General features: G+C 28.1%; 1 protein-coding gene and 1 long non-coding RNA gene across 6 annotated transcripts in view; one reads left to right on the top strand and one right to left on the bottom strand.

Moving 5' to 3' along the window:
- Nucleotides 1–12663, top strand: part of Sytbeta (Synaptotagmin beta) — a 119788-nt gene that overhangs the window by 55469 nt on the left and 51656 nt on the right. For all 5 annotated transcript variants that reach the window (XM_086915303.1, XM_086915302.1, XM_086915300.1 and 2 more), the window contains one exon: nt 5755–6108. In XM_086915303.1, the coding sequence (XP_086771429.1) occupies nt 5842–6108 (267 nt within the window). In that variant the 5' untranslated portion in view covers nt 5755–5841. The remainder of the gene's footprint in view (nt 1–5754; nt 6109–12663) is intronic.
- Nucleotides 1979–2736, bottom strand: LOC147656419 (uncharacterized). Its single transcript, XR_015294493.1, has 2 exons — nt 2309–2736; nt 1979–2236 (listed from the first exon to the last, which is right to left on the bottom strand). It is a non-coding gene; the product is annotated as an uncharacterized LOC147656419 (long non-coding RNA).

Genomic DNA, 12663 nt, shown 5'->3' with positions numbered 1-12663 from the left:
GATTAAATATTCGAATGGAGAAGAAGGTCGGAATGAAATCGAGATAGGCAGAAATAATCGTAAATTTCCAGATCCTTTAATTAATTCTCCCCTATTATTGATCTTTGTTCAAAATTCTCTTTCATTTGGGTTTCTTTAATAGATAACTTCGAATATTATTGAAATTTTAAGGAGGAAATTTTTAAACTAGATATTTGCATTTTGAAGTTTGCGATTATTTTTCATTTCTTTAGAGATAAAATATTGAATATTTGATATATGAGATGTACACGTTTTACATCAGTGTAATAACGATATTACACAAAAATTACAAAAATGGTTTTGAGTTTTTAAATATAATAAAAGAGAGTTGGAACATCACGTTAAAATCTCAAATCAAAAGTTAATATACTCTTTTTTATATATAATGTGTGTGACGAATTTTAACGAATTCAATGATTTATAACACAATGAAGTTCAAAGACAAATAAAATAACTAGCACATTGTAAATTGTTATTGCGGTATGTGGTTAAGATGTGGTAGAATATTCAATTACCAACAATTATTTTGCATTCTAATTAATTCAATGCTGTTGCAATGAAAAATTTTATTTTTCCACGATTACTATCTTCATCATAGCAATTAAAAACTTAACCCAGCAACAGGCATTTAAACGATTAAACAGTTTAGTAACAAATGAAACGAGAAAAGTTTTTAATTCTTTTTTACGTTTTATTGATGAATCGATATTTCACTTGAAAATCCATTCCTTGAAACAATTTCATGATTGTTTCCTCAACTTTATAACTATAGAAATTTTAGTTTTTTTTTTTTTTTTTTTTTTTTGAAATACAAAATATTTTTATCGATCGATTTCTCATTTGCTTCTCTCTCATTCGTTTTCAATTCACGTTTAATTTCCAATTAATTTTTATCGATAATGAGTATCGATTTTATCACACTACATACAAAAAATACAATTTATTTACGTACTCGTACAAATTATGAAACCTTCAACTTTTAATTAACCACTTTTCGCAAGTTCGGTTAACCCACACTTCAACAAAAGTGGCTGTATGATCGAACTGCGTAAACACAATGATAAATTGCCTTTGATTACCGTCGCGATAAAACGGAGTTTGAATCGTATCAAACACTTTGATGGAGGACATTAAAAACAAATAATTCGTGGCAAATAATTCTCTGACTTTTCTATGTCTATCGTTGATAAATTAATGTTCTAAAAAAGGCTTTGTCTTTGGCCACCTTTATTTCTTCCTCTTAATTCAATCATTTGGAATCATTACGTTAAAAATTTATAGTTGGAGTTATTTTTCTTCGTAGATCTGTTGTGTCCATTTTATCATATAATCTCGATTCAAGCACAATCGACCGTGCAAATTATTTTATGGTCCAATTTTCATAAAAATGAAGTATTTTTTGTGACGATGGTTTAATCACGTTTGTTTGCTTCATTTGTCACGATCATGCAGCGTTATGATATTTAATATTGATGATTTTTTTTGTGCTTGAAAAGACTTAAAAAGAATGTTTATTATTTATAATAAAATTATGATTTTTAATTTTTAAATACATCTGTGGATAATTTTAGCAAATTGTTGTAATAATTTTTTGAACAAAAAGTTTTGAAAGAAGGAGAATATATGGTAAAAAATAAATTGAATCTATAATAGAATTTATAACGATATCTTTAAAAATTAATTTGTTTTTTAAATTATATAAAGTTAATTTTGAAATTTTGTAAAAAATTTTATACACATAAAAGTTTAATCCTATAAATCTCATCTCTTTTATTACTTAACATATTTATCTCATTTTTACTCTTTGGTATTAATGAAGATATATTTTATTTTGGATATTTTCTTACTTCTTTAATCTGTTTCTTTCACTAATTTTATATCGTATACAAATACTATTATTTAGCACGTATTGATTCATCCGAGATTATTTACACAACGAACGTGTTAAATGAAACAATTTCTTGAAGCTGTAGAATTTTTATCTCATTATTTTTTTCACACACATATATATATATTTTTTTAAGAATTCGTGATCATGAAAATCAAATCTTTTCAATTGAAAGGATTGTGTTGGATATTACAGACACGTGGGGAACTTTCGTAGCGCAAATACATATTTTTTCCTTTGTACGACACTGTTACACCTACGTGATATGATATACCTACAGAGAATCCAAAGGCTTTATGCAATGCATCAGGGAAATAAAATTCCTCTCTGCTGGAAAAATAAAATTTTCACTTGTTTATGAATGAGTAAACTCGGAAGAAATATCAAAAAAGACCGTACTGTTTTTCAACATAATGTTTTATTTCCACTCGATAAACGTATTGTCAACGTTCGTTTAATGCTTTCTGAATTATTCTCATCTCTGATATTACAGTTGATACCGAATAATGGTCGACGAGATAATAAGACCTTTCGTGTTTTGATGATGATACAAATCTGGAATAAAACAAGGGAATTTATGTTTTCACAATTGTCAAGAGGAATAGAAGGAAATAGAAAAGCAAATAAAAATATTTGCAAGTTTTATTTTATGAAATTTAAAACAGAAAATGTGAGCTTGATATTTCAATTCCTGATCGTTTCGAATGATTTCATTAATTCTTCCATTTTCAAATCTCTTTCTAAATATTATTTTACGAATTTTGTTCCATCATATTATTGATAAAATACAAATTCATCTAATCTATTTGAAGTGAAATCCAAGGAAATGGTAATGAAATTGCATCTATAGAATCGACTTAATCGATACTATGTGTATAGGATATATACATTTAAAGTCAAGAGAAATTCATCGAAGTTCCTGCAGAATTTTGATATTTATCGAATTAGCACGGATATCGAATTTCGATTAATTTTAATTCTGAATATTAATTCTGAAATTTAGGGAACGTGAATGAAATTATTGATTTAAATTAATATCTCACAATATAAAGATTGTCTTTCCAAACGAATAAACTTATTAAAAGAAATCAAAGAAATTTTTTTAAAAAATTTTCTTGTTTGAAATTAAATTTTAATTTAACCTATCACAAATATTTTATTTATCTATCATATGAAACCATCATAAATTTATCTTAAAATTCTCTTTTTAAATTTAAAAAATATGTATGCATATTAACATAAACTCAAAAATAACGCATCATACTGAGACTAAAAGTTAAATTTCAATTCATTTTAAGCATAAAGAGCCTTAAAATTTCCCTTTTCAAATTTATGAGAAAAAAATTTATGTAAAAGTCTACAACAGGAAAATAATATTCGTAACACTTTGCCAATATCGATCTCATCATTAACAATTTAAAACATACATTATTCGTGTCCAATATTATTTTATCGCGTGAAATATTCAAGTTTTCTCTCCCTCTCCCGATCAACAAATTGCAGGAAATTGAAACTCCACGCTCGACCACGCACGTGACACGTGAAACACTTGAAATCGGATATTCCCGAACGATATTTAGGCCATTGATTTTTCTCAATTAACAAGAGATATCGATTGCAACGTTTAATCGAACCTTTAGTCCTCGTCAAATATCGCGAGCTGTGTTTATATTGTCCGATACTATGCGTGATATTACATGTTTAATGTGATGAAACTCTCTCTCTCTCTATCTATCTCTGTCTCTCTTGTTACCTATCTATCTATTTTTCCAATTCAGATAAGAAAAACGGGATTATTAAAGGATTAATGGAACAGGGGAAGAAAGAAAAATAAAAAAAGAGAAATACAATGGAGATAAAGAGAAGATAAAAGTAGAGAGAAAAGAAGAAGTGATATAGAAAAGAAAAATACAGAAGAGAGAAGGGATAATGAAAATGGAGGAGAGGAGAAGAATTAATATGGGGAGAGGAAAAAGTAAAGAGAGAAAAGGAATAATGAAGGGAAAAAATGATTTGAAAACAGAACAACTTGAAACAAAAAAAAAAAAAAATTTCCGTTCAAAATTCAAAAATAGTAAAACGAACATCCCAATTTCTTTTTCCACCCTCCATCTCCATTTCCATATTTCGTCCAAATCTTCAACTTTTGGTCCAAGGGGAGCACACGTTCCCTTTTTATCATCCTTCAACGGTTCCCGTCGACTCGAAATCGCCTACGAGGCATCACCATAGCAACGTGAATAGATTAATCCACGGATATACACGCGTGGAATTAAGATGTCAACGTCAGAGTTGAACAAGCTTCTCCAAAGTTGCTGCCCTTGGACCGTGCATGTGCGCGGTGAGGAAGCTGCTGATCCTATTCGATCGGGAAATTGCACGATAAATGTCAAAATTCGATGACGAAGCGAAGAGGGATGGCACAGGATGGGCCAACAAACATGAATTCTCGAAATTCGAACGAAATCACTGAAATGAAATAATTCCTATAATTCGTCTATGATTCTTTTATTTATTTAAAAAGTAATTAAATTTCAAAGATGATTGCGAAATAAACAGTTTTGTGAAAACAAGAACAGAATGTCAACTTCTGAATGACTTCAGCTTGAAAAATAGCTTAAAAGATATTATTTAATATATCTTTAATATACAATATTTAATTTGAAATTTCTATTTTTCTTTAAATATTTGTAAAAACATTGAATAATTAATAAGTTTCATATTCAGACACTTGTTTACATATAACAGCACACGACAATCTTATATCATATGACAACGAGATTTTCCCTTCGAATTCGACACGAGAATAACAAAAACATGACGAGCTCGTAAGTTTCGACACAAGCGTCTAGTTGTCTTCCTCGCATTCACGTCAAATGGTCGACTGCGTTACGGGGGAAACCCTCGTAAACTTGATCGTAACATTGCCAGAGATGTTCTTCATTGTTCTTTACCACTAAACTTTGACCTTTGAAGCTCGAAAACCGTAATTCTCTTCTTCAAACCCAACCCTTCTCCCCGCTCATTTTTCATCTAAGTTGGTGAAATGGATTATGATCATTCGTACGATACAGAGCGAAATATATACAATATGGATGAAGTTTAAAAGGAAATATTATATCTTGAAAATTTGATGGAATGGAAAATTGCGATACAAGATTCTCCCTGTGATTCAGACGAATATTGAATGAAATTATATTTAATAATGAAATAAGAATTATCGTTCAAGTGATATATTAAATAAATGTATAGAATTTGATGAACGATCCAATTCAAAGTTCAAATAGAAAAAGAAAAAAGATATCAAAAAAGATTAATCACATTCACTTTGTAAAGATAATTCCACATATTGATATCTTGTTTTTGATAAAACATCTTTATGGAAAATATAAAAATTCCATAGTTGATTAAATTGATGGTAGTGGTTTAATGATGAAGTTAACTAGAAAACTCTTATCCCCTTCGATCAGGTATTAAACGAAATTGCATATTCTCTCATTATCCGAAAATAACATTTGTGCATCCTCGTTATAAATGTTTCATGTACTCGTGTCGTATTATCATATATTATTGCTTACAAGAAACGAATAATTCCCTCAAAACGAACAAACAAGCCTTCTTTCTCTCGAATAAATTGCACAAATTACGAGAGACACGTATTCTCATTCGTCTCAGAGAAACACCTTGAAAAGGTATATTACGCCAAATTTCTCCACCAATAAAGTCATCCGAATCTCTAAGAAGAAAAGAAGAGAAGGAAAAGTAGCGCAACATCGAGCACAATCTAATCAATCCTTTCTTCGAAACTTTCTTTCTTCCGATCTAATGGAGACGACGTTTTTCAGGGTGTCGAGGGTGGAGAGACTAACCCGTGGCGACAATTCGCAAAGGGGAAAAGAAGTGGGAAAGGAGAGTGAGGAGCGAGGAGAAAGATGGTTTCCTCGGCGATCTTCGGTGCGGCAGCTGGTACCGGTTTGGCCTTGGTCGTCGCGATGACCATAGTGGTGTATCGTTATTATGCTGTGAAACGGAAAGGGAAATACTGGAGCAGCCTGGATCGTTGGCCTGACCCACCTGGCACGAAGAAGGGGGAGGGACGACAGGAACAATGCTCGGAGCATTGTCACGACTCTTCCTCCTCTCATGTGCTCAATTGTTGGCGGAAGCAACAGAAGAATTATTACGCGGTCCAGTCCAGGGTATGTAACATGGAAAATATTTCATTTGATTCTCTGTTTCAACTCTCTGTTGATGTGCTTGATATTATTTAAGATTCAGATAAGATATGCTTGCACGATATGAATAAAATATCGTTTTTCTCTTTGTTTTCCTCCTCTATGAATGTTCGGAGGATTGTAATTGTGTAAAATTTGAAATTTTTAAGAATTCATGATTCGATCCGTGTACAAGAGGAAAGAGAGGAAATTTGTACGTGTGATGGAATTTTTAATCTGAAAATTAAAAAATTAAGTTTTAAAGGGAAAGAATCCATTTTCTTTCTTTCTTTCTTTTTTTTCTTTATTTTAATAATATGATAAATATCGTTTGATGATTAATGGGCAAACAATGAAGAAAAACGATTTAAGTCGTTTAATTATTCCTTTTTTTAAGTGGTTGTGTCATTAGTTGATTAAAATTTCTACTTAATGATAATTTTTTCAATCATCCAATGTTACGTAATCTAAATTTATTTCCATCATATATCGACATTATAGATACGCAACGTGAAAATTTACTATACATTATTATTTAAACTTGATATTATCTCATACTTTCTGATATTCTCCCACGTAAAACTAGTATCCTCTGACCTGATCATAGCTGATAGGTATAATTGCATTTTCATAGTACATATGATGCAGTAAAAAGTATAATTACTTCAAGTAAATTCTTTTTTTTTTTTTTCAATTTTTACGCGATTTTAAGGCGAGTTTAAAATTTACAGACTTGCGCAAGTTTTAAGTGAATAAACCACGTAATTAGTCAGATACGACGCTTGATAAAATCTCATCTTCTACTTAATAGTTGAAATTACAGTTTCTGTCATTAATTTCACAAATTATATTAAAATTTATTTTCCAGAACTATAAACTAAGGGAAAAGTATTTGAATTTAAATCATAAATAATTGAGACATGTTGAAATTAATTTTAATATAAAATTTTTTCAATTTTCTTCTTTCCAAATTTAAAATAATAATAAATAATACATTTTTAATTATTCAACGAGTGGTCGATGCTTTACCAATTCACTTATTGATCGGTAGATAATGGATCTTTGATGACCAAGTTAGTTTGTTCTTAATTCATTTAAATAGTTTGATGTTCAAGAAAAAACCATCAATTAAAGATTTTTATTCGGTTTTAATAGGTCAACAAACTTCAATCTATTCTAAATCCTAATATAATAGAGTATTTGTATTAAGATTAATAATCGTTGCAATAATTACGCTTATTCTTTATTCAGGTCATATTATAGGAGAATATATGCTATAGTTAATGATATTTTTAATTTTAATGTATTGTTTCAACACATGGAAAAATAATTTGTATTCGATATTATATTCGAAATTTTAAAAAAATATTGTAATTTATTTTTTTATTATTGTTGTTTAAAATAATAAAATAGATAAATCATTTGGAAATAATTGAATAATTGGAATAATTTTTCAAGTAAAATTTCGAAATTTATTTTACAACTATTTATCAATCAATTTTTTTTTTGATAGATATTCAAATATTAATTAATCTAAATTCAAAATTATAATCAATTAATTAATGATTCATTGATATATTGCATGATTATTCGAAATTTTATTAATATATATTATCAATTAGAGAATGCTTTGCTAATTATCTACAGCAATGATTATTTTCAGTCTAATAAAATATTCATATAATTCAATATTTTGGTATATACACTTTGTATATTCAAAGATTTCAATGTTTATTAAGATATTACAGTATTTAATTAATGAGGATTTTTACATTACATAATATAATTTATTTATAAAATAATATTTAAACAAACTTTGGAAAAGACAGCTATTCGAACAAATATTTAATTTATTTGTATTTAATTTATAATGAATATTTGCAGATCTTATTAATATTCCTCTATATTAAATATAAATTATAAAGATATCTAGATACAGGAAACATATAATTATTTTGTTGCAATTTCTTTTATAATAGCTTTACATATTGCAGATAAGCTAAAAAATATAATACCATCTTTTTTGTAGAAAATATCAATATAGCAAAGTCGGTAAAAATTCGAAACAATCAATAATCTTTTACGGAATATAGTGGCAGCATACATAGAATATGATATATGGACTTAACAATAAATATACGGAAAAATTACAGAACTAGTGCCATCTTCAGTGTATAAATAAAACTAGATGTAGACAAAGAGAGTAAATACGAAGAAAAGGACAGAGATAGGATAAAAATACTGAAATCAGCGCCATCTTCAGTGTGCCGCAAATGAAACACACAAATAAAGGATAGAAAATAGTTAAAGAAGGATAGAGATAGCATGAAAGTAACCCTCAGCGCCATCTCTTGACTGTTAAAGGTATCTTTAAAATAATAATAGACCAGGTTGTGCCATCTATCGAGAAATTACTTTACTTCTGTTTTAGATATTTCTAGTTCCTTTCAATAGGTGGCTCTGATCTTCATTTCTTACGCTGTTTTATCATATTTTTTGAGAAATGTCTTTGATTTTGAAGAAATGTCGCTATATTTAATTCTTACTCTATTTTATCCTATTTTATAAAATTTTAACCAAAAACTAAAGCAATCTTTATTAAAAATAAAGATAATTAAATTTTTAATTAAGATATTAATTTCATTTTTAATAATTCAAAATGATTAAAATAAGAAGTTTCAAATAATATATTATGTTGTATTTAATTAATAAATTTTTTTTCCTTAACATCGTATTTATTTTTTACGATTATATGCTAGCGCCTTATTACTTATTTTTCAATAAAAAATAAAGAACATTGTTAAAATTGGCATTTTATATTATAATTAATAACATGAATAAAATTTTAGCCAAAAATTAAAACGTTCTCTATTACAAATGAAGATATTTAATCAATAGGTTAGACAAGGAGAGGAAATAGAAAGAAAAGGACAGAGATAGGATAAAAATATTGAAATCAGCGCCATCTTCAGTGTGCCGCAAATGAAACACACAAATAAAGGACAGAAAATAGTAGAAAAAGGATAGATAGCATAAAAGAAACTCTTAGCGCCATCTCTTGAATGCTAAACACATCTTCAAGAAATACGGTAAAACAGTGTAAGAAATAAAAACTAGAGCCATCTATCGAAAGGAATTAGAAACACCAGAAGCAAAATTAAATTAGTTCCTCAATAGATGGCACCACCTCTATTATTCTATTTTAAAGATACCTTTAATAATCAAGAGATGGCGCTAAGAGTTACTTTCATGCTATCTCTATCCTTCTTTTACTATTTTCTGTCCTTTATTTGTGTGTTTCATTTGCGGCACACTGAAGATGGCGCTGATTTCAATATTTTTATCCTATCTCTGTCCTTTTCTTTCTATTTCCTCTCCTTGTCTAACCTATTGATTAAATATCTTCATTTGTAATAGAGAATGTTTTAATTTTTGGCTAAAATTTTATTCATGTTATTAATCATAATATAAAATGCCAATTTTAACAATGTTCTTTATTTTTTATTGAAAAATAAGTAATAAGGCGCTAGCATATAATCGTAAAAAATAAATACGATGTTAAGGAAAAAAAATTTATTAATTAAATACAACATAATATATTATTTGAAACTTCTTATTTTAATCATTTTGAATTATTAAAAATGAAATTAATATCTTAATTAAAAATTTAATTATCTTTATTTTTAATAAAGATTGCTTTAGTTTTTGGTTAAAATTTTTTAAAATAGGATAAAATAGAGTAAGAATTAAATATAGCGACATTTCTTCAAAATCAAAGACATTTCTCAAAAAATATGATAAAACAGCGTAAGAAATGAAAATCAGAGCCACCTGTTGAAAGGAACTAGAAATATCTAAAACAGAAGTAAAGTAATTTCTCGATAGATGGCACAACCTGGTCTATTATTATTTTAAAGATACCTTTAACAGTCAAGAGATGGCGCTGAGGGTTACTTTCATGCTATCTCTATCCTTCTTTAACTATTTTCTATCCTTTATTTGTGTGTTTCATTTGCGGCACACTGAAGATGGCGCTGATGTCAGTATTTTTATCCTATCTCTGTCCTTTTCTTCGTATTTACTCTCTTTGTCTACATCTAGTTTCATTTATACACTGAAGATGGCACTAGTTCTGTAATTTTTACCATATTTCTATCCTTCTTTTAATACTTACTCTCCTTTTCTACAGTACTTTGATAAAATTTACGCGCTCAAGAAACAATTTTGTTATTTGATCAATTTTATTATCTTTCTTATCTAATATATCGATCAATAATCTTAAAAAGTATTTTAAAAAAGTGAAATTGTCAATGTTTTGTTTAATTATTGCATAAATAATGATATTTGCAATTATAGTATATTATTAATAAGCAATATCTATAAATAAATTTAGATTTAATTGCATTATATTTAAATCCAACTTCAAATTTTTTATGTAAAAATTCTACGATTTGATATTTGTTGCGTTATAATAAAAAATATGATAATAATTCTTAATTCATGAATAATTCATTTTATATACATAAGTTTATCTATTATTTATGATCAAAAGATCTATGAATATCCAATGCATATAATCCAGGAATATTTATTAGGAAGTTATTAAAAGATATATCAAAAATATTGAAATTATTAAACTTTTACGATTGAATAGAATATAATTTCTATATTCGTTGTTCTAAATTGTAGGAAATATTCCAAACTCTGATTTTCTCGCGATTGGAATTTTAGAACGTAGAATACAAGGTTCTATTAAATGTTAGATCTATTCTATATCTGTGCTGCCACAAATTAGATACATTAAAATTTAATTTCAATTCCAACTATCATCAACGCTGCAATATTACGTACATCCATAGTTTTTAACTTCAAATTAGAATATGAATTGTGCTATAGACGCTATCATCGCATAATTTACTTTCATTGTTTCGAATCAAAATAAATACATGTCAAGTTTATATCAATTTTGTTAAAAACATTAATTCGAATTGACGGTATAAACAAAATTTCTCTTAATTTTCCTTAATTTAAAATTATTATCATCGAAATAAAATTATCAAATTTTATCTATTTTATTCAAAGCATAGAATTTCACTTAAAAAAAAAAAAGAAAAAAAAGAAAAAGAAAAACAATATTGAAGTAAAAATTTTTAGCAGCTCCCGTATACGATATATGGATCAAACAAGTTTATCATTAATCTTCGAGGAAAATCATATTATTCACCGTCAAAGAAACCAAGTTTTACCTCGAACGATCGATCAAACGGAAGTTTACGAACGTTTAAAAACGCACTAAGGAAATTCATGTCGGGCGACGAAAAACAAAAAAATCAATTTACTTCTAGCGTTTATTTAATGTTGTTCATGTGTCGCGTTCATTTTGCCGAAAATTTAGCACGATAAATTAAATAAAAGCGCGACTATTCATTTTTTTTTTTTTTTTTTTGATTCGAAAAACTTCATTGACAGTATCGATCGTTGCTCGTGAAAGTGGCAATCGAAAACGGTGTTGAGAAATAAAGCAGCGGCGAAAAATATATCATATCCTTCCACCCTTTTACGTGCCAAAATATATTTTTCTTGCTTCAAAATTCACGCCGTTTACCGTACAATTTGACGAAATTTGTAATATCTCTCTTATCCACCTATACGTCAACCTATACACGCACAGATACAGAAACTCCCCGTTCCAACCGGGAATACATAATGCGGAATTTGGATCGATACAGCGCTTCACAACGGATAGATATCGTGCTTTTGAAACATGTGGCGTACACACAGCGCGAATCGTGTAAAGATATAAAATACACGTGCTTACATTATACATATTATTATTTTTTTTTTTTTTTTTTTTTTTTTTTGCTTTCCGTGGATAGAAAAGGTGAATTTTTATTGTCTTCAATTTGCTCGATGAGCTTATCTCGATATTGGCTTTTGACGAGAAATGAAAGGGAAGAAAAATTCGTTGAAAGATTGTAGGCGTTGAAGAGACCAGCTTAAGATACTGGTGAAAGATTAGGCGTTAAGAAGAGATTAGTTAGAAAGGTATATGAAGTCGAGATTTCTATGGTACGAATATATATATATATTTCTCGTAATCTCATTTTCTTTGATGTTAAACCGAAAAGATGTATCAGTGTTTTCCGTTTAATGAGAATTTTTATTATCTCGATTTAATCGATCCTCAATCCTTGTCTTTTAATAAAAGATAAAAGGAAAGAAAAATTCGTTCAAGTATTGATTTTATGGATAGTCAAACTTAGAATAATTGCAAATTTCAAGATATGGATTAATTTAATTAAAATTCTTAATCTTTTTTTTCCTGTAAATATATATATATATAGATGTTTAATAAAAATTTTGATTTATTAGCTAAAAAATGGTATTCGTGTTCACGGAATATTCTATCTAAAAGATTATCGCGTGTTCTCGATGCATTTCGTAGAATTTGCATCGTAGAAGCTGTTTCATTTTTAAGTATTAGCAAAGAATCTCAAACAGAACGCATTCGTAGAATTTTATCAGGCATAATAACTTTTT

This window comes from Apis florea, unplaced genomic scaffold, assembly GCF_048593485.1.
Source record: "Apis florea isolate Af1SG1 unplaced genomic scaffold, ASM4859348v1 contig_3772_pilon, whole genome shotgun sequence".
In the NCBI taxonomy this organism is placed as follows: Eukaryota; Metazoa; Arthropoda; class Insecta; order Hymenoptera; family Apidae; genus Apis; species Apis florea.
Note: the sequence above shows the minus strand (reverse complement) of the source record. Positions and strands in the feature narration are given on the sequence as shown.